This window comes from Canis lupus, chromosome 4 (assembly GCF_011100685.1).
Source record: "Canis lupus familiaris isolate Mischka breed German Shepherd chromosome 4, alternate assembly UU_Cfam_GSD_1.0, whole genome shotgun sequence".
Taxonomy (NCBI): Eukaryota; Metazoa; Chordata; class Mammalia; order Carnivora; family Canidae; genus Canis; species Canis lupus.
In genome coordinates, this window is record NC_049225.1 from 73,731,128 (window position 1) to 73,754,051 (window position 22,924).

At 37.6% G+C, this 22,924-nt stretch overlaps 1 protein-coding gene and 1 long non-coding RNA gene across 12 annotated transcripts in view; one reads left to right on the forward strand and one right to left on the reverse strand.

Annotated features, from left to right (window-relative positions):
* The window catches only part of LOC119876207, a 109,164-nt gene extending 102,535 nt beyond the window's left edge, over positions 1 to 6,629 (forward strand). The window contains exons 10-11 of the long non-coding RNA XR_005358592.1: positions 4,920 to 5,046; positions 6,094 to 6,629. This is a non-coding gene — a long non-coding RNA (uncharacterized LOC119876207). The remainder of the gene's footprint in view (positions 1 to 4,919; positions 5,047 to 6,093) is intronic.
* The window catches only part of SPEF2 (sperm flagellar 2), a 172,102-nt gene that overhangs the window by 124,733 nt on the left and 24,445 nt on the right, over positions 1 to 22,924 (reverse strand). For all 11 annotated transcript variants that reach the window (XM_038535345.1, XM_038535343.1, XM_038535337.1 and 8 more), the window contains 4 exons: positions 18,862 to 19,002; positions 17,100 to 17,164; positions 12,519 to 12,705; positions 6,122 to 6,310 (listed from right to left, as the gene is read on the reverse strand). In XM_038535345.1, coding sequence (XP_038391273.1) covers positions 6,122 to 6,310; positions 12,519 to 12,705; positions 17,100 to 17,164; positions 18,862 to 19,002 — 582 coding nt within the window. The remainder of the gene's footprint in view (positions 1 to 6,121; positions 6,311 to 12,518; positions 12,706 to 17,099; positions 17,165 to 18,861; positions 19,003 to 22,924) is intronic.

The following is a 22,924-nucleotide window of genomic DNA, read 5'->3' on the forward strand; positions in this document are numbered from 1 at the left end:
CTGCAGAAAGTAATGAAATACTTATAGTTTGTCATTACCCTCTGCTTGGTTGGCACTATTATTTTGTTTAGAGAAACTTCACACAAAGGCCAAAGGTCAAACCCAGCATGCCTATATGTTGCTTTTCAAATAGTTATCCCAGCTCCTTGAGAAATTATAGCCTGTGCTAACATGCTCCAGAAACATGACTTGCCTCCTATAACTAAACCCAATGAGTGTAAAATGGAGGTGGCCTCAGAGAACATGCCAGTCAGTCAAGCCCCAGCCTGTATACAGAAGTCAAGTCCTAGGCTCCTCATCCGAGCCTCCCTCAGTGTTAAGTGGGGTATTTTTTTTTATTTTATTTATTTATTCATGAGAGACATAGAAAGAGAGGCAGAGACATAGGCAGAGGGAGAAGCCTGCCTATGTCCAATGGGGAGCCTCAGTCCCAGGACCTGAGGATCATGACCTGTACCAAAGGCAGATGTTCAACCAGAGCCACTGAGGTGCCCCCATTAAGTGGGGTATTAAGAAGACTTGGCATACACAGAAAAAAATCACCAAATCATCCTGTTGGGGCAAATATACCTTATGCTATGATTCACACATGACTAAATGCCCAACAATGGATTACTTTTGTCCACTGAACCAAATGGAAGATTCATTTGTTTTTGTTACTGTTATTTTGTTTGTTTTCTTTTTATTGGGAAAGTGGTTGGACTGGGTGACCCCTGAGGTCGGTCCTGTACATTTGGCAAGTTCAGAAATCACACCAGAATTTGTTATTGCTGTATTGTTCTGTAGGCCCTGTCTTCCTAGGGAAAGCATACCATTTAAGTACACAACTTTACTGTGTGCTTCAGAACCTGTGAAGAGGTCAGAGGAAGAGGAATCTAAAAGAGCAGGAGTAGCCAGATGAGAATTTGGGGAGTGGCAGTAAAATGGGTTGTGAAGTTGCTTTCCTGCAGAGTGCCTGTAAAGCATGTGGAAATGTTTTGTGTGTGAAGAGAGCTCAGCCTTGCAGGGAACAGTGGAATGATCCGAGCAGGAAGACAGCAGCTTTCACCTCAGTGCTGTCTCCCTACCTCCCTCCATGCCTTTCTTCCTTCTTTTTAGCTACCAGTCTTCTACCTTTACCCCACCCCACCTCCCTGTGCTAAACCCACCACAATTTCCTGTCCCATTACAGCAAAGTGGGTTGAAGCCCTAAAAAAAGAAAGAAGGAAAAGGAAAAAGGAAGTCTGTGGGAGGTAGTCAATCTCGGCGGTTATGAGCCCAGACTGTGCTCCTGTCTCCACCACTGACAAGCTGTGTGAATGCAAGCTTTCTTGCAAAATGTAGACAAGGATAGTGTCTACTTCCAACAGCTATTGTGAGAATTAAATGTGCATGTCATCAACATAGCTTAATGACTGACTCACAGTAAATACTAAACAATGTTAAATATTATTATAATTAGGTACTACTACTAACAGAAGGTAGAACAGAAGTTCAAAATCAGAAACTTACAGTAGATGCCCAATTATCTTAAAGGATGAGATAAGTAATCTAAAAACAAAACCAAAACAGACAGAGACTAATAATGGACAAAACAAAGTTGTCTCTCTCTTCTCCCTTCCTCCTTCTCCTTCTCCTTCTTCTTCTCTCTTTCCCTTTCTGCACCACTGCGCCCCCCCACCCCCAACCTTTCTTTGTACCAGACGTTGACCTAAGCCCTGCAAAAAGAGTAGTGAGCAGAAGCAACCATAATCCCTTTCCTCATGGAGCTTACATCCAGTGGGAGAGGCAGTAAAGTCACACAATGAATATACACCCACGCAAGAGAAGTGTCACCAGGAAGGACTATGGAGTATAACCCATCACAGGAGGCCTGACCTAGACAAGAAGGGCCCTGTGCACGGAGCTCTGAAACATGAGAATTAGCTGGGGAAAGGCACGTGGGAAGAAAGAGAAGAGCAGAAGAAATGACTTATTCAAAGATCTGAGAGTGGACAGTATGGCTAGAGTCCCGGAGACAGAGGGGAACAAGGTATGAGCAAGGATCTGGTCAAAGAGAAGCCAATGGTCAAATCTGAGAATCCAGAAGATTCTTCTGGCTGCAGAATGGAGAATGATTTGGAGGATATGATAGTAGGGCAGGTGATTTGTATAAGTTATTTCTAATATCCCCTTCTTTCCTTTCTAACAGGTAGACAGATGTCTTTTTAAACCCTGCTTTAGGGAATTTCTGCAGCACAGAAAAGCAGAAAATGTTAGAAACTCCTCCACACTTTAAAGTGTTATATTCAAAGGCAAATAAATCTAGGTCACTCCAAGACAGAGGAGAGAAGGGAAGATTTTGAGGGCAAAGAGAAAGAGGAAGAGATGTGCATCTACTCCTTGGCACTTCCTGGGGAGCAGCAGAGCCTCAGAAGGGTACCTGGGAGGGACCGACAAAGGCTGGAACAGACTCTGGGAAGACATGTGCCACTGGAGGCAATGTGTGGGCTGGAGTAACTGAGATCTCAAAGGCGACAGGCTGGGTCTGGGCTTGATGACTGCAGTGTTTCCCTGATAACTTGGCCTGTGACCTGGGGCACTGTGCATCTATCTCTGTGGGCAGAGGTGGGTTGCTGGAGTTCAAGCTTAGGTTGATTTAAAGAATATAAAGAATGTTACGTTGGGACACCTGGGTGGCTTGGCAGTTGGGTGTCTCCCTTCCATCTAGGGCGTGATCCTGGAGTCCTGGGATTGAGTCCCACATTGGGCTCCCTGCATGGAGCAGGCTTCTCCCTCTGCCTATGTTTGTTTCTGCCTCTCTCTGTGTGTGTCTTTCATGAATAAATAAATACAATCTTTTAAAAAATTGTGTCATGTTTTTGCATACCCCAACTGCACTTGCTAATTCATAGCCCTCAAAATTAATGAAGGAGACCATTGCAGTAGTAGTAGTAGCAGAGACAGGGGTGGTGGTAGAGACGTAGTTTGGAAAAATGGACAAATTGAAGAGATATTATGATATGAAATGGACAGGACTTAGTGATGTTCTGGATATGGAAGAGAGGACAAAGCAGGGTTCAGGTTATCCTGAGATTTTGCATTTGTATAACTGAATAAATGGTGCCACCATTTATGGAGATAGGGAAACTTGACAAAGACCAATTTAGTAACAAGGGTCATAAATTTGGCTTTAACATGTTGAATTTGAGGTGTCTCTGAAATACGGGAGTAGAGATGTCAGGAAAGCAGTTGAACAAATGGGTCTTTACTGCAGAGGACAGATATAAATGCATGAGTCGTCTGTCTATTGCAGTAATTATACACCATGGTCGTGGATTAAGAGGTTGTCTGAGGAAATAACATAGAGGAGCAAAGAAAGTGGCTTAGGATTAAGTTTTCCTTAAGGGATCCTGACATTAAAGGGGCAGCCAAGGAAATAGGAAGAAAACCAGGAGAGTGCTTCCACAGCAGAACTCAGCAGAAAGGGACCATGTAATTACAGATTAATAATTAGTATCAATAATATCAGATATTATTAATAGCCTGTATCATTAACAGACTTTATTTTTAAATTTTTTAAAGATTTATTTATTTATTTGAGAGAGAGAGAGAGAGAGCAGGGAGAGGGAGAAAATTCCAGGCAGACTCCTCACTGAGCTTGGAGCCCCACACAAGGCTTGATCCCAGGACCCCAAGATCATGACCTGAGCCAAAATCAAGAGTCAAGTGCTTAACCAACTGAGCACCAGGTGCCCCTTTAACAGACTTTTTAAATCTTTAATACATTTAAAAGTACTTTTAGAATTCTCTCCCTCTCCCACCAAAAACAATAACAAAAACAGTAATAAGTAAAAACAATTTTTAAAAATTCTCTCCTCCCAAAAGTGAAGCAGTAGAATGATTGGCTGCAGGGAGCAAAATGTTTTTTGTTTATTTAGTGCATGAGACTAGGAAGAAAGGTTAACAGTGCTTCTTTGGCAAATTCAATTCAGTATTTATTTCTTTGGCTCCTACTTATACACCAGCCACTGTTGATGTTGGAGGCAACAAATTCAGTGTTTATGGAGATAACCTGTGAAATCAAGCCACCTCACAGAGAGGGGTGCCAGGAAGTAGATACCTCAGCTTTAAGAAAAGGTAATTATTGTGAGAGGAAGGGATATAATTTTTTTCAGATGCTTCAGAACCTCACAGTTCTTTTTTTTTTTTTTTAAGATTTTATTTATTTATTCATTCATGAGAGACACAGAAAGAGAGGTAGAGACATAGGCAGAGAGAGAAGCAGGCTCCCTGCAGGGGGCCTGATGTGGGGCTCAATGCGGGACCCCAAGATCACGACCTGAGCTGAAGGCAGATGCTCAACCACTGAGCCACACAGGTGCACTAGAACTTTACAGTTCTGGTGTCTGAGGCCCTAGTAAGCCGGACTGTTCCAACCTCAGAAGTCAGTTAAGCCTCATTAAAGAAAAAAGCAGGTAATGATTCTCATCACAGAGAGCCCAGTCCTGCTATAAATGCTTTGCTATTCTGTGCTTCATTCACTGGGCTTGAAGAAACAAATTTTTCAAGAGGCACTTAGAAAGATTAGTTAAACATATCATTTATAATGTAAGCAAATGCCATTCAATCCATTCGAGTTCACTCTGGTCAAATAAGAGGGATGAAACAATTATCTAGATAATTTAACTCTTGAATAGGACACTTGAGATCTGTGTTGATGCAGCTCAAATTCATGGAGGTACAGTTCTTCACCCCTACCCCTAGTAGTTCCACTATGTCTGGTCTAGAAAGGCAAAAGCACCATTTTCCTGACTTTCAAATGATATTTCTAAAAACTGCATAATTTTGGCAAAAGCTGTATTTCATTTTCATGAAATATCACAGTGTAAACCATGAGTCTGATAAATAAAGGATTCCATTCCTATTTTCTATAAGGTTTTCTCTTCTATTCGTCCTAGTTTTGTGAATATTTTATGCAAGTAAAGACTGGCTATCTAAACTGCCAATCACATGAGTTTTGTATTTCTTCAACCAACTCTGGACCAACAGATTGAATAAATTTGAAATATCTCCAATAGGAAACAGGTAAGAAGTAATCTACATAATCCATTGATAAAATAGATCTATTTTGATTATTAGAATCCATATATACAACAAAGATAAGGAAGAAATATTAACGCATTAAATGATCAGAAGATCAGACATTTTGATTTCCATAGCTATAAAAGGACCTGGATGTGATGATACCAAAGTAGCCAAGAGCATACCTATCATCAGGATCTTGGTGTCTGTGGACCATTCTTAAATGCGATCAACCAAAATACCCTGGATTAGTTGCTTATTTTGGTTTGGAGGAAGGAATACTATAATATGGGCCTGATAAAATCCTGTTTTATCAGAAAGCAAGGAATCATTTATTAAAGACTAATGATGTCTTACAAAAAGAAACCAACTTCAAAGTGCTCTCACTGCCTGAGAATGTTCACCTAGAATAACCAAGACTAATACCATCCTGGCAAACTTGGCAGATTTTAAAGAAAAATAAAGTTCTGTATGCATCTAGAAAAATGGAGTAATGACACAAGAAATTGAAAATTAGATTATTCATCTTTTTGAGAATAACACTTTTTCCTAAAGAAAATGGAATAATGTCTTTAAGATATTCAAGGAAAGAAAATCTGAATAACGAATTTAAGATATTCAAGGAAAGAAAATGTGAATGAAGGATTTTATATACAGCAAAACTGACAATCAGGTCTATAAGGCATGTACCATTATCAGTATACAATACACAATATCCAATACAATTTATGGGGAATACCATTCCCTGAGCCCTTCTTAAAGAATCTACTGAAGAATGAGTTTCATACAACCAAAATAAACAGAGAGACATGAACATAAAGGTGGGTGGTGAACATCAAAAATTAGTGGAATCCAGAATGAAGGGGAGTGTAACATGTAGGAGCTCTATGCACTGTCAGTGTAATTACGCAAAAATAAAAATGGGGATATAGGAGAGAGATCGTATAAAAAATTAACTCTTTTTAAGTGACTGGCAACTAAATAATTTTGTTTACCTTGACTTGGTAGAAAGGATCAAAAGTAAGCTTAGACAGATTTTTTTTTTCTTAGACAGATTTTTAAAGGAGCTATTGTTTACCGCTTCTCGATCAAGAGCATCCTGGAAATCTTTAAGTCGTCTTTCCTCATACTGTTTTTCTCGGAAAATTCTGTTTTGCCACAAAACTTCCTTTTCATGCCGAACATGCATGAGCTGCACAGAGATCCTGCGCTCCTGCTGGGACTGCCGCATCAGCCGGTTAATCAGCTGCTCCTCCCGATACGCCTCCTGAAAACACCATTGGAGAAGCCAATTATTTGTCAAGGCCATGTCCAAATTTCCCATTGGGTTAAAGAAGTTGATGCATAAATAATGTGCACAAGGCAAAGTATTCCTTGGTGTCAGCTTGTGTCATTTGATTTAAATTTGAACGTGGTAAAAATCTAGTTATAAAAATAAAGATTTCCAACAAAGGCTGTACCATTTTGGTATCTGGAAGCATTATATTTCGCAAGTCACGATTACTTTAAATAAATTGTTACTTTGTTTAAAATCCAATAAAAAATCAATTAGGTGACTGTTTCCAAGGTTTTATAAACAAAGGATGGGATTCTCAATTTAAGAGCATATTTTCAGAAATTCGAAATTCCAGCAATAAATATTGGTTGTAAAAACAAATGCAGACGTCAGCTGAAGATAGCAGGTCTGCTAATTGTCAGTGAAGATATTTCACTACCTATATGAGGACAAGCTATATTCTGATGGAATGGGAAGGCTGGAAGAGAGTCTGACGGGACATGGCCTATGGCTTGTCTCAGAAAATCTGACTGGTTGTAATCTGAAAGAGAAACTAGATGCATTTTCCTGACTCTCTTGTCTATTTTAATAGAATAGAAGGGCAATCAGTACATGAGCAGTGGTAAAAAGCATTAAATTGGGAATGAGAAGCCATTGCAGCTCCAGTTGTACCATTAATTGGCTTGTGTGGCTTCGGACAAGTAACTTGGACTTCAGGGCCTACTTCTTGACAGGTGAAATGAGGGGGTTAGATGGAAAATGATCTCCAAAGCCCCTTCAAGCTCTTATTCTGTCTAAACAGAGACATCATGTGGAAGGAGGAGGTAATTAAAGTTCTCAAGGGGGAAGATGTAAAAAAAATGCTTAAATATTGGAGTTGTCCATTTAACACTCAACAATCAAATTGTTTAGGAAGAAAATCTAGCATCATTAATGACATTTTTTCAAATGATCTCTGCCATGATGAGATTATGGGAGAAATACTGTATATATTTTCAGAATCTGGATACAAATGATAATAATGCTCTGCGGTAAATTCCAAAACTTGAACCTGAGAATTATATAAGAACACAGACTGAATAAAACTTCTACTGAAAATAAATATGAATTTTTTGTTAGTAACATATATAAGATAAAAAAATAAAACCATGAATAACTTTGAAACATGTCTAATCTAATCATAAAATTCTGGAAACTTTTATTTTAATAATTTGTTTCCTTTTGAGATTCAGTAATCCTTTTAATTCTGAGGCAGAATTAAAAATAGCCACAAATCCTTCAGTTTTCTTCGTCCACATACTTGCAATGGTATCCTGCAGTTATTCTTATCAAAAAGTAAAATCTATTTCTCCATTCCCTAAATATGGGATATCCAGTAACCATTTGACTTGAATTGACCAATGGAACATTATCAAAACAAAATAAAACAAACTAAAAAACCCATACACGTATGGGATCTGATTTTCTTAATTCTCTTGTGAGTCTACCCCACCACTGCCGCCACAATTTCTGGTCTGCTAGAAATTTCCCCATCTCAGGTGATGACCCTATAAAGCTATGGCTCTGACCTAAAACATTAGTGCTGTCTGAAATTCATTCCTCTCTTTTATTATTCCTAATATCTAGTTCTTGAAGAAGTAGTCTATTTTACCTCGTATGTATGCTTTTAAATCACTCTCTACTCCATTCTATACCTATTGACATTGCCCCTACCTTGAATAATATCAGCCCCTCCTCTACCATGCCTTCCCCCAAGCTTCTCCAAAACCCATCCAAAAAAGCTCAAAGTGATCTTTCTAACCCGAAATCTCATCATTCTATTCATGTAATCACATTTTTTTAGAATCACTAGGCAAGATAACAACTTGAGCATAGATCTCTGACTCGCTCTTCACAAGCTCAACTAAAACAGAGTATACAAACCTCAGGGAAAACTGCTACAACATGGAAACTAGAGAAGATATTTAGAGGCATTTTTGGTAGATGCAGTACAAATGGAGCCAAAATAAAAGCATCCAGGGCTGACATCAGATTCATGCCATGCTCTCAAAAAGCGGCAGGCACTTGAGAGAAGCACAAGAAATCCTAGCCCTGACAAATACCATTTTCTCTTTAGAAGAGAGAAGGATGGATAGGTAACAAGCCATGTTGCATGTGGGAATTTCATAGTCCACCACTGTGACACAGGGACATTTGTGTCAGCTGTGCAGGGAGGGTGGGGACCCTACACTTAATAAAAAGGAGGCAGTGGGAGTGGAGGTCCCCTGATGCATACCCCAGGCTGGTTGGAGGAATAGCAGCTTTCCCAAACACTGAAAAGAAACAGTTCCTTTGATGGAAATATCCAGAGCAATAACACACTTTAATGTCCTTTTACTTACTGGATCCCTGAACAAATCTCTGGTGAGAGACTTGAAAAACCAATGCTAATAGCATCCTGGTACAAAGTGAAGAAAGTCAGAAAGAATTCAGTCACCCCATTTCCAGGTAATTATCAGGTCTAGATTATAAGCAAAACAATAGAAAGAAAAAAACCTAGCAGACAATACACAAGTGTTTTGTAACACAAATAGAAGTGTGTTCAAAATTCCATTGCTAGTTAATGAAACTTGAAATATGTAGATATTTTACAATCTACTTTTTTCATCTAATGTCTATAACCTGTAATTCTTCTAATTAAAAGATAGACTATGAAGTAAAAGTAAGGATACATGGCTGAATAAAGATATACACAAATCTAAAGTAAGAAATAACTTTTTAGCACAAAAAAATGAATTATTTTTTGAGTTTTTCTCTAAGAAAGGAGTGAATCCATTGATAAATAGTTTTGCTTCTTCATACTTATGTGAAGCCAGTCTTTCATATTTTAGACATGCAAATTTGTCCTATTTACATTCACATCTCATATCACCTTCCTCCCCAAGACTGTTCCTCTGCAGCATCTTCCATATTCACAGTAAATGCCACTTCCATCTACCTAGCTGCCTAAGGGTGACATCTGGCCCCTCATTTCACTTTTCCACTGCCCCATATCTAATGAACCATTAATTCCTATTGGTTTTACTACTGAACTGGCTCCTAAAGCTACTTCTCTCCATTCCCATTGTCACACTACCCTAAATTTAAACTGGCATAATTTCTCACCTGAATTATAGCAATAGCTGCAACTTGTTTTGCCTTCCTGTCACCTATTCTCACAACTAAAGCCAGAATGATCTTTCTAAAGTAAAGTCTGAACCTATCACTCTTGTTCCCCTTTGCACTCAGGATAAAAGCTCCAATTTCCCTCTATATTGCTGGCAAGGCTCATTATGATTTGGCCCCAGATGACTTTAGTTCACACTGAGTGCTGAGTCTTTCGATATGATATTCTCTCTGGAAACACACTTTACTTTTCACCATTCCAGCCTCTGCTGGAAACTAACCCCCACTCAGACCCCACCAAAACTACCCCTGTCTAGAATTAGCTGAGTTCTAATGCTTCCTAATATTTCTATTTATTATCCTCCAGAAACTATCTTTGGACTAAGTGAGGGCTGGATTTCCCTCTCAAGTGCTATCTGTCCCTCCCATCATCTTCACTGCTCCTTCACACTCTACCCTAGTTTTTTATTTATAGATCCTCCCCAAACTGCAGTTTCTATGAGAAGATGTTTCTCAATATTCTTGTTCACTATGGTCTACAATAGTACCCAGAGCACAGAAGAGGCTCCATAAATATGTGTTCAATATAAGAGTTGATCAGTGATTGTCAAACTATAGCTACATCAAATTACCTAGAGGACCTGTTAACACAGATGACTGGGCCCCACCCCAGAGCTGTGATTTGAATTTGATTCAGTAGGTTTGAGGTGAGCTCCAATTATTTACATGACTGAAAATTTCCAGATGATTCTGATGCTGCTGATCCAGGAATCACACTTTGAGAACCACTAGAGTAAACCAATTAACAAACTGAGAGGACTAACAATTTCTCCATATTGTTTTTATTTAAAGAAAAGCCCCTTTGGGATGCCTGGGTGGCTCAGTGGTTGAGCATCTGCCTTTGGCTTACGTCATGATCCTGGGGTCCTGGAATCGAGTCCTGCATCAGGCTCTTCACAGGAAACTTGCTTCCCCTCTGCCTGCATCTCTGTCTCTCTCTCTGCATCTCTCATGAATAAATAAAATCTTTAAAAAAAAAAAAAGTTCCCTTTGTGATCATCTCAATAGATGCAGAAAAAGCACCTGAAAAAAATTCAGTATCCTTGCATGATCAAAACTCTCAACAGATTAGGTGGAGAAAGAATGTAACCCAATATAATAAAAGCCATATATGATAAGCCCACAGTCGACATCATAATCAACGGTACAACTTGTCAGCATTCCTTTAAGATCTGGAATAAGACAAAGATGCTCATTCTCACCATTTCTTTTCAACATAGTACTGGAAGTCTTTGCCAGACCATTAACAAGGAAAAGAATAAAGGGCATCCAAATCAGAAAGGAAGAAGTAAAATTGTCTCTGCATATGGTAAGATTTTATATACATGGTTGTACAGTCAATTGATCTTCAACAAGAGTGCTAAGGCTACATAATGGGGAAAGGACAGTGGTACTAGAAAAATTGGTCTCTTCAACAAGTGGTGCTGGAAAAATTGGATGTGCACATGCAGAAGAATGAAAATGTATCCTTATCTCACACTGTATTCAAAAATCAACTCAAAATAGATTAAAGACTTACACATAAGGCCTAAAACTATAAAACTAGTAATAGAAAGTACAGAGGGGAAAAAAAGTTTCTTAATGTTAATCTAGACAATGATTTTTTTTTCTTTTTAAAATGACTCCAAAAGTACAGGCAACAAAAGCAAACATACACAATTTAAAATTAACTAAAAAGCTTTTATACAATAAAGGAAACCATCAACAGAGTGAAGAGGCAACCTACAGAATGAGAGAAAATATTTGCAAATGTACTTTTGGTTAATATCCAAAATATATAAGGAACTCAACTTCATAGCAAAAATCTAATAATCAAATTTAAAAATAGGCAAAGGACTTGAATAGACATTTCTCAAAAGAAGGCAAACAAATGGCCAATAGGAATATGAAAAGGTACTCATTGTCACTAATCACCAGGGAAATGCAAGTAGAAACCATAAAAAGATATCACTTCACATCTATTAAAATATTTATCACATTAAAAAAAATACAAGAAATAACAAGTGCTGGCAAGGATGTGGAGAAAATGAAACCCTTGAAAACTGTTGCTGGACATGTAAACTTCCATGGGTCCAGCCTCTATGTAAAACAATATGGTGGTTCCTCAAAAAACCATGAGTAGAACTACCATATGACTCAGCAGTTCTACTTCTGGGTATATATCCAAAGGAAATTAAATCCGTATCTCAAAGAGATGTCTGCATCCCCATGTTCAACGCAGCATTATTCACAATATGGAAAAACCTAAATGTCCCTTGATTGATAAATGGATAAAGAATGTGTAGAATATACACACAATGGCATATTAGCCTTAAAAAAGAAATTCTGCTACTTGTGACAACACAGATGAACCTGGATGACACTATGCTAAGTGAAATAAGTCAAATGTAGAAAGATAAACTTTGTGTAATCCCACTCATATATCAATCTAAAAGAGTTGAACTTATAAAACTAGGTCTTAAGTGTTCTCACCAAACACACAAAAAATTAACTATGTGAGGTGATGGATGTGTCAATTAGTTCCAATGTGGCAGTCATTTCACAATGTATACACATATCAAAACATCACATCGTTCACATTAAGTATATATAATTTTTGTCAATTATACCTCAAAAGAACTGGGAAAAGTTTCCTCTTACCTTCAAAAGTAACAATAGATACACATGGTTGACGTGGATTTTAGGTTTCTCCCAGGATTTTTTTTACCATGGGAAAATATACATGACATAAAATTTACCATCTCAACCATTTTAAGGGTATCATTCGGTGGTATTAAGTGCATTCACAATGTAGTACAACCATCATCAGATTTTAGATTCTTTAGTAAATGTTTTATGCAGATTTTTTTCCTGACTCTATCTGCTGTGATGATGTGTTGACAGTTGATTCAGGTAACAGATAATAAAGAAGATACATCTATGTATCTTTAGTATAAAAGACTAAATTTTGCAAATTTTCCAGTACTATTATTCAATCAATATCTAAATATTTTACCTCTTGTGCTTCGTGGGCTATTAACTGGTCCATTAATAGTCTCCGCCGTCTTTTCTCCCTTTGCTCTCGTGCAAAAGCATCTTCTTCAAGGCGCTTTTGGATTTTTTTAATGTAGTCATCATCCGAATAAGTGTTTAACAAATCAGTAGTTGTCTGGCCTGCTGTATCTAAAGAAGTCTTGGAGGCACTAAGGACAATAGTTTTTACTTAGATTTAAAAAAAAAAACAATGTAATGACATGCCACTACTTGTGACTATGGAGGAAGACCTCAGAAAAAGGCTCCTTTTAATGCTCTGTTAATTTATTAATACAAGCATTAAAGCAAATATTAGAACTTCATTGTGACATCCATAGCTTATCATTAGATTCCATTTGCTGCATTTTGGGACTCTACATGGGAGGTCATTAGCAGAGCCTTCTTTCTAAGCCTATTGCTTACTTGTTCTTTCACTTCTTGTGATCTTCACTGTGCCCAGAGATCTGGGTTTCTCTCTCTCTCTCTTTTGCCAGCTGGCTCTAGGCCTCTTGCCTCCCCTGTTTTGAGTCAAGAGTAGGCACATGATTAATAACCAAAGTGCCAGGGAAGGCATACCTCTAGTCCTAATGTCAGGACACTGAGTACTTCCATGGATGGTTCCTCCAGTACAACCCACCTCTCCCTTATGCAAATGCAAGTTGCTGTATCAACTCCCAATAACCTCCAGAATGCTTAAAGCAGTGGCCCAGTTCTTACTGGAAGCTTGGCAGCCAAAAATGACTTGCTCATCATGCCACACTGGCAAGTATAGAAACTGACCTAGCCTCTTGCCCAAGTCCTAGAGATCCAAGTAAGAGGCCTACTTCCATTCCTGTCCTACCTTATGTCCAAAATTAAAGGGTAAGGAAGAGCTGGTGGTCTTACCAACAGAAAGCAAACACTCATTTTAGTGGGACAATGGTGGTTTAGTACAAGAATTTATAGCTTCATTCAAAAGTTATCTTTAGAATCAAAAGATACATTTTAATGTATGTAAGGATCAAATAATCAATTCTCATCTGCATACCCCTTTATAAAATAAACAGAATACAACAGTATAATGGTACAAGACATATCTCGTTACCTGCCAATAACAAGTTTTAATATTTTAAATAATTATTTTTAATGTTATTAGTTATTAATGTAGTCAGTTTAAAATACAACTTACTGTGTTATTCAAAAGACAAGGACCCCTTTTTTTTTTTTTTTTTGACAAGGACCCGTTAATAGGGATACATACCTTAATATGGTATGTAGGAACTAAATAGTCATCAATTCCTATACAGATAGTATTCTCATAAACGCATAGTTAATTCATGTTTAACGAAGTAACAGTTGCATGTCTACAGTGATCATATTGCATTATAGATAATTTTTTGTACATTTGCTGCTCCCAGATGAGCTCTGAGCTCATAAGAAAAGTATCCTATCCTCTCTGTCCTGGTGGCCTCATAGTCCTGACATGCAGTTGATGTTTGCTCAATTTCATATGACATGCTAAGAAGCATGATATAGAGTAATTCTTAAAAACAGCACACACTGAAATTCTGTTATCAGCAGGAGCTCAACCTTCAGTTGTATCCTGTCACAAGAATCTTTGAGCAGAAATTGTGTGTAGGATCTAATACAGACCTTAACCTCATTAAGAATTAGTACAATTAAGTACTTAGAAAAAAGAAAAAGAAAAAAAAAGTACTTAGGAAAATTATGTGGCATAACTTTTTAGATCATTCTTTAAAATTCTTATGTTTTTACTCAAATGTGTTGTTCAGCTTTGGATTGTACATGGCTTACTACACTTAACATGTTGCTTGTTCTTTATTTATCAGCCTATCCTCCACCCATCCGTCTGCTCTCATTCCAATTAAGGACTGAAGAAAGATACATGATATTTTTTTGAATAAATATTGTTTTCCTAGATGTGGGTTTCTTGCGGGTAATAATTATATTTCTCTATATCTGCTTGTCAGCCTCTGCAGAGTTAATAATTGGGTGTGTATGAATTACTAGTAATTGAAACCTTGGCCGAATTTGTGTATATTTAAAAATAATTGCCAGGAAGAGTCTAAAGTAAATCTATGAATTCGAGGGTCAAATTAAATCAACCAACAACCTCGTTTTTTTTTTTTTTTTTAAGTAGCAGACAGCATTTATTATTTGTGTTACAAAATAAAGACAGTGTATAATGGGGGGAAAGCAGCTATGGGAGCTCTTGGCATTGCTCTTACTGAGACATTTTGTTCTTCCACAAAAGAAAAAAAGATGGACTTTGAGGTAACATCCCTGAAGAACTGTTTCAGGAGCAGGCTGTGAAAGCAGCAGCTGCAGAAATTGCTCGTTATGGTCAACTTATAAGATTTTAGTGCTTTTTTGGTATCAGGTAGTGTGAAGCTTTTAAAAGAGCCCAGAATATGCTTGATTCTAAGCTAGAAATTCAGAATGAACTAATGCAGTGTTTAATAAAAAGAGGCTTAACAAAGGCCATACTGTACCATAACTTTTGTTTTCTTTAATAGTTTTCTCCAGACCAGTGCTTCCCAACATCCTTTATTTGGGGCCACCGAGAATATGCCTTCTGTGCAGCATACCAGGAGGGATTTGGAGTCTCAGATGAAGCTGCGCAATCCTGGGTGACTGGCCCAGGGAGACTAGCTGCCCCAAGCCCTGCCCTGCTGCTCTGAGAATTGAAGTAAGGATGTCTATATTTCATGGCCTCCCAGTGTTAGATCTATGGCAGGATCAAGTGGAGGCTTCTACAGAGAAAGGACCTGGGATAGACATGACTCTTTCTTTCCCTTTTTCCTCAAAACACAGCCCCAGTTTTATTCAGGAAAAAAAAAAAATGTACCCAGTTAAAGACTACATTTTTCAGCCTCCCATTCTGCTAGATGTGACCAACATGACTGAATTCTGGCCAATAAAACATAAGCACAAATGTTACCTGGGACTTCTGGAAAGGTTCTTAAAAGGAGCTATTTCAGGTAATTACTTTTTGCCTATCCTCCTTCTTTATATCTAGAATATGGGCCAAATGGCCAGAGCTCCAGGAGTCATCTCATATGTATTGTGAATGTGGATTTGAGGACAAAAACCACACAACAGGACAGCTGAGCTATAGAAAAGCCTCAGGCCTCAATGCCTTTGGAGCTCTAACACAAGCCCTGAGCTGCTTACATTCTGGTTTCTATTACATGAGAGAGAAGTAAAAATGCATCTAATTTAACCCACTCTTGTTTGGGGTTTCTGAAGCTAACTGATAGACCTAGGTTCAGGATAGGATGGGTTGGCAATAACAAAAACAGTGAGCAGAGTGAATGTTTGTAGCTGTATTATACAAGGATGATCTTCAAAATATTTATTAATTGACATGGCAAGGACATTAATCAATTAAAATGGGTACTGGTGAAGGAATTAGAAGACACTGCTGTGTTTGGTGCTAATTCTGGTTGTTAAATTGTGTGAAAATTGAGGGGTCCCAGGAAAGGGGCCAGCCCTAGAGCTATAGAGAATACCATTCACCTGCAAATAACAAAAGTATTTCAGCATTTTAAGATGGTTTATATACCATCTATTTATCACTCCAGAGCATGTGGCTGGTGAGGTGAGTAAAAGAGGAAGAAATCCAGTGGTTTCATGGGCCAGTCCAGGGGAGGGTGGTGGGGTTGGGGTAGTGGCTACATGAATGGGTAGGCTTGGATTGTGTTTTCTTTAGTCAAGGGTGGCACAGATAAATGGCAGTAGGAATCCAGAGTAGGGCATCCAGAGTTTCTGCAGAGGGCAGAAGAAAAGGTACTCTCCATTTTGCTTTATTTTCCTTCCAGACCTGATTTCCTCACCACCTCTTCTTTTTTCTTATTCCTCCTCATTTGAATCTGTCTCTTTCCCTCAGAAATGTTAATATGGAACCGATTTATAGGATTTATGTCTGTTTTTCTTCTCCAAATTTAAGAATCCGTAAAGTTTCCATTTAAAAATGTGAAAGAACTCAAGTTGCTCCCACCTATGCAGACCCTAATCAATTATCTTCTGTGACTCAATGACCCCTAATAGGAAAGAAAAGGGGAGAGGATCTTTATCTTTAGGCAAATGAAGCCCATTAACCGGGCAGTTTTTGCGATAAACTCACCGAACTGACCATCTCAGTGACGGTTAAACTCATTTGGCAACTTTTTATTGCTGCTACTTATGCTAAATGCTGAGCGTGCAACATGAAAGAAACCAAAGAGTGTCTAATAAAGGCTTTATGAAAAATTTAAATTAGTGGAAACTTGAAACAATTTTCATAAATGCTTAAAAAGTGTGTGAACTTAGGACAGTAAGCATAGCATAGAAAAATACTGCCCATCTCATGATAGCCATTTCCCTCCTAATCTTTACAAAAGTTAATGAACAATTCATCTGAATTTTAGCTCATTTACCTTCCTTTGTATACTCTCTTAATGAAGCTTCTACAAAGTAAAAAATCCATGAAACAGCTATTCGCCGTAAACTATTTCTAAGTATTTAAAACTTACAGGTAGAACAGAATGCAGTTCTGTGCTTGTTAAAGTGATTCACATCTCACCTTTCTTTGGCCTGGAGATCCTTTTTTATTAAAGCTTCAAACTTCTTAATCTCATTGGCCACATCCTTTAAAGAAAATTCATGATCAGTTTTCCACTTCTAAAAACCATTGAAAATCTTAATTTACTATATTCACTTCACAAGTTTACAAGGCAGTATGCACTACTAATTGAGTCTAATTAGGAGGCATGATATAAAAAGCTGCGTTCCAGAATATTTTTATAATTCTGAATCATTATTTTTAGACGAGGCTAAATATACCTAAAAGAGTGTGAAAGCTGACTCACCTGAATCATTCCGTTCACAAGTCTAGTTCTGACAGTGCAACAAAGGCCACTTAATGATAATGAAGATTATCAAAGAGTCAGGCCATGGATTTTTATTTGCAATTCTTTTAAACAAGAATAAATATTTTGGGGGGGATATAAAGACTTCTTCAAAAATTGTTGTCTCAGATGTTTAAACATTTCTTGTGCAACCTTATTTATGCTATTAATTTGCTCTCAGGAGATTAGTTCAGCTCATCCTTTGTCTACTACAAATCCTTATTAATAAACTTTAATCACCTCAGAGAAATAGAAGAATTAAATACTTTTCTAAAATTCAGGTCTGAAAACCTCTATGGGTGAATATTCTTTAAAATCCAAGTATCGGATATTTTTTAAATGTTAAACATAAAATGCAATGGATTTAGATATCAGAGAGGACTGTCAATCTCTGCTATTTTACTATCCTGTGGACCAGACTGAAACAGGGTGGCTTTCTGAGTCTCAGTTTCCTTATTTAGAAATTGGGGGGAATAATATCCTACTTGGAGAGTTACTTACAAATGAAAGATAATGGAAAATGGTCAACCCACAGGCTGACAAAGCAGATGCTCAATAAATGGTAGCTATTATGCTTTTCCTTAGGTCACAGGAGAAAATATCATTAATAATCACTGTAGCAGTATGCAGTGTAGACTGCAGCAATTAGTAACAAATGTACTATTGCTCCCCTGTGAAATATAAGCAGATGGTATCCTACTGGAATGACCAGCAGCTGGTATGATCTAGTAAAATATCACTAGTGTAAGTTATCTTAAATTTATTTATTTATTTTAAAAGATTTTATTTATTTCTTCACGAGAGACACAGAGAGAGAGAGAGAGGCAGACATAAGAAGAGGGAGAAGCAGGCTCCATGCAGGGAGCCCGACGTGGGACTTGATCCCGGGTCTCCAGGATCAGGCCCTGGGCCAAAGGCAGCGCTAAACCGCTGAGCCACCTGGGCTGCCCGGTTATCTTAAATTTAAATACACTGACAGCAAGCAAGCCACTTAACATTTCTGGTACTCAGAAAAATGATGCAGCATAGTGGGAAAGAATTGAGTGAAACATATAATAGGAATGGCATATATATGGTATGTGTACCTTGATTGACATCTCTGTACCCATGGTGATTAACGACCCATCACAGCAGCACCATTCTAGAATATTTTTGTAGTGATCACAGAATCCTTCTCAAACAGGGGTCCAGATTGGTACTGTCATTTAACATGAGTTTCTTATCCCTGACCTATAGCTACATTCTCTCATTCTGAACAAATAAGAGGATAATATGGATTAGATACGCACCCAGTGGAGGGGTTTTGAATGAAAAGGAGCAAGGCCACAGATAATCTGAAAAGGGAACTAAGAAGTTGGGGGTATTTTCTATGTTTTAGAGAAAGATCATTCTTTCATTAAGATTAACACAACACCAAATTAAAGGATTATCACTTACCTCTGCCTCTTTTTTCTTTTTCATCATTTTTTGGGCCTCCAGTGCTCTCAAAGTACGATTTGATGCAGGTTTAGGAATCTGTATGATAGCTGCTTGGATTTTGGCCATTATTTCATTTTGTCGTCTCCTGCTCAGGCGTTGCTGAATATCCCATAGACATAGTTATTCCACTCATCAAAATAACAGCCTATGTTACACACTCACAGGTACATATCTATACATTTTTCAGAACTCATCGATTTTCCAATGGACTAGGTGTCACAACTGTGTAATGTTAGGAAGCAGGTGTCAATATGACTCATTTTGAAAAGTCAGATATTAAAACACAATTTTGGAATCCCCAAATTATGCATACCAGATGTGTGTAACTTCATTCTAGATGATGACACTAAAAGGATAATAATGACACTTCAAATACAAAGAATATAATTCTTTCCCCATTCTACCCTCATGACCTGCCCAATAATGGAAAGAGAAAATGCTGTCTCCAACGATGGTCTGAAGAGAAAATTCCATCTAGGAGATGATCTCTAGGAGGACTTCTGGGGAATCCAGGAGAAATGACAAAACTTTCCCAAAACTCAGTCACACTGAAACAATGAGCTCAGAGGCTATGTCAAATACTGAGTTAATTATTAAATTATGTTATACTACCATTATTGGGTCATCTCTACCTGGGAGTAATTATTTTAGGTAGAATATTAGAAGGAGGGTACAAGTGAAGAAAAAAATAGAGAAAATAAGACAAAATATTTTTAAAATGGATGGTTTAAGAAGTGACATGTAAAACTAATCATGACTTTGCTACTAAAGCATTATATTAGAACTAATAAGATGATTAGTTTCTATATCCAAAAATCTTTAACCACTAAAAAGTAAAAAATTATCAATTTAAATTTTTCTTCATTTTACTTTCCAAAATATGAATTCTTATGTAGTTGCAATATGTTGATCTTTTCCTCTTAAGAATATCAGGAAGACATGTCCTCTTGTCCTATTTGCTCCCTACCATTTTTTTTTTTTTAAGTGGGACAGACAGAGTACAAGCGGGGGTGAGAGGAGGGAAGAGAAGAGAAGCAGAGAGAGAAGGAGAGAATCTTAAGCATGTTGCACACCCAGTGTGGAGCCCCTCATGGGGCTCAATCTCATTACTCTGAGATCATGACCTGAGCTGAAATCAAGAGTCAGGCACTTAACCAACAGAATCACCCAGGCTCCCCTATTTCCTATCATTTTTAGCATAATATATTTCAGAACATATAATGGTTTCTTATTTCCTTTTTCCCAACTTTCTTTGGAGACTTTCTGTGTTACACTTGGCACGTCAAAGTCGGACAGACTGGTTTCTTAAAAAGTAGAGCCCCAGCACTTGGCCTTGACTTAAACACTACTTTAAGAGTGCCTTGTCTTCTTACCATGCAGTGCGAATGGGGAAGCCCAGGGCTTTATCTACTCTCTGGCAAGTAATAAGATCTTCCAGAGTTTGTCTCTCATCTTTCCCTTCCTCTGCGCAGGGGGATGACTACATTCAGGATATGTTTATTTCTTATTATTCTAAATATATTAATTTAAAAGGTGATTTATAGTGCAAAGAGAAGAAATATAATTCTTTTTGCCTGTAGTTTACACATTCCATATACATAGTCCCTTGAAATTCTCTAAAAATCTTTAGCGATTCCATGCACCATCATGTTCTTGTATATTTAAAGGCATAGGAGATCATTAAAGATTTTCAGAGAAATTTGAGGAGCAGTGGAGAGTTAGACCAAGAAGGGCCAGAAAGAAGGCAAGAGATTTTTAAGGGGCTTGGAAAGGGAAGCAAGAAGAAAATCACCCCACATTGCCAGGATGAGAAAAATGAGGCAGGGCAGGAAGACCAAGGGATTGCAAAAGAGGGAACAGGGAGGTGGAATGCCCGCCTTACATCCCTTAGCAGAGACAGCAGTTGCAAGTCTTCACTAGAGTAGTTAGTAGCAACCTCCGATTACTGAAGCATCTCAAACATTCATTTCTACCAGACAACTTAAAAAGAGATCAAGTTGTCCTACCACTCCAAGAATGGTAGTTCTTGTTCTTGGTCACAAGGAGAGGTAACAGCAGGAGTGGGATGGAAAAAAGGGAAGAGTGAAGGAGAGAAAGGTGGAGCATGAGTCAAAGGAACATGCAACTTGCGCTACATTAATGCTTATGCAATGTGTACTAGAGGCATAAATCGTAAACAGTATACACTATGCACTAATGAGTTTCTGGAAAAAAATCGTACTGTAAACCTTTTCAATATTAAAACATCTTTGTTCTTCCTTGAGTTTTTGAAATTTTTCAAGTTTCTCAAAATGCATGTGGACAAGATCTTCTTTCATGTGTTTATATTTTTCTTGAAACCTGTGTGTAACCTGCATCAGATTGAAATCAGTTTGACGTGGTATCAGGTTTCTAAGTCTCTAAATGGAGAAAGCATTTCAAAAGATTTCATTATTAGAATATAAAAATTATATTGTCATTAAAAGCACACATAAAATTTGTCTTCAAAATAAAATTTTTATGAATTATCATTGATGATTAAAATAAATTCAAGCCCCATGCTAATCACTCATATCTTTAATTCACACAAAAACAATAAAAACATGAGTTGAGTCCTTTCTTATAAAATAGTTTCACATACATTTTCATATTTTTTGTCCAGAGTTTAATTTTTAATGAATAGTGTTTGAATTCTTAGAGAAGTACATTTTCATAAAAATAATTTCAAAAAAATGTTCTTCAACATGTAAGAGATAATATAAGAGGGAAGTTCTATTACTTAAGCTGCTTCCTAGTAAGAAGTGAAGAATCATTAAACCTTCAGGCCACTGGAAATGAGAATCTAACAGCATAAGAAAATGAACCTCAAATATGATTATAAAATGAGGCACAGAGCAATATGGCTGATGTATTTAACTAAGACTTTTATATCCAAAAGTAATCTCCTCGAAATCTAAAGACTTACGAAATTGTTTTTTTTTTTTTTTTTTTCAGATGGAACTGTTATTCAAACCATTTTTGGTCCTACTCTTCTAAAATAGCCTCAGCAGATCCTGGCACTTTTGCAGATAATCTCAGGACCTTTCAGCAGATGTTCCTCACCTTCCTGCTCTTCTCAACATTAAAAATGGCCTGGCCTCCATCCTCACAGAGGCAACAAAAATATAAAGTCCTTGAACATCCTACTTGCCTACTCTAATATGTATCTGTATCTTCGGCTTAATTATTATCCTCCCCCCAACCTAGGAAACAGCCACTGAGATAGAATACAGCTTACAGTTAACTGTGTGGCTTCTAGAGTCACATTGCCTAGGTTTGCTGCAGCTTTACCCCTGACTAGTTTCATTAAGTTGGGCAAGTTACTTAACCCTCTGCACCTTAGTTTCATCATTTGTAAAGTGGGAATAAGAAAAGCACCCATCTCATAAGGCTGCTGTGAAGATCAAAGTAGACAATGTATACACACTACCTGGAACAGGGCTTTGTACCTCACTAATGTATGACCAATAAATTTTAGTCATCATTAATATTATTATGGAAGACACCTGTATTTTCCTCCATCTGATAGTAAAGAAAAAGACATATCTAGTTTTTCCCTAAGATACCTCCTCCTCCACCTAAACCATCAGTTGTATCCTCCTTTCTTCCCTAGAGGACTTGGTTTCACTTGGTTCTCACACCAGTCATCTGCTGCCATTGATTCTTATTCTCATCCTGCCAGTTTCCTCTATGTCCATAAAGGAAACAAATAACCTCACATTTCTCATGAGCTTCTCTTCTGCAGCCACTGTTTTCCCTTCCTCTCTTCTCTTCTCTTCTCTTCTCTTCTCTTCTCTTCTCTTCTCTTCTCCCTCCACATTTCTTGAATGAATAGTCTAAGCCCAAGTCTGCTTCATTTCAAGTTACTCTGCAACTCACCACATTCCATGCTACCCCACTGAAATATTTTTCTCTCCTGAAAATGGGGAGTTGGTATTTTTCTTGTGTTGATCATTGTGTGATTGCCTGGCATAAAATAGGAGCCCAGTCAATATTTAATCAA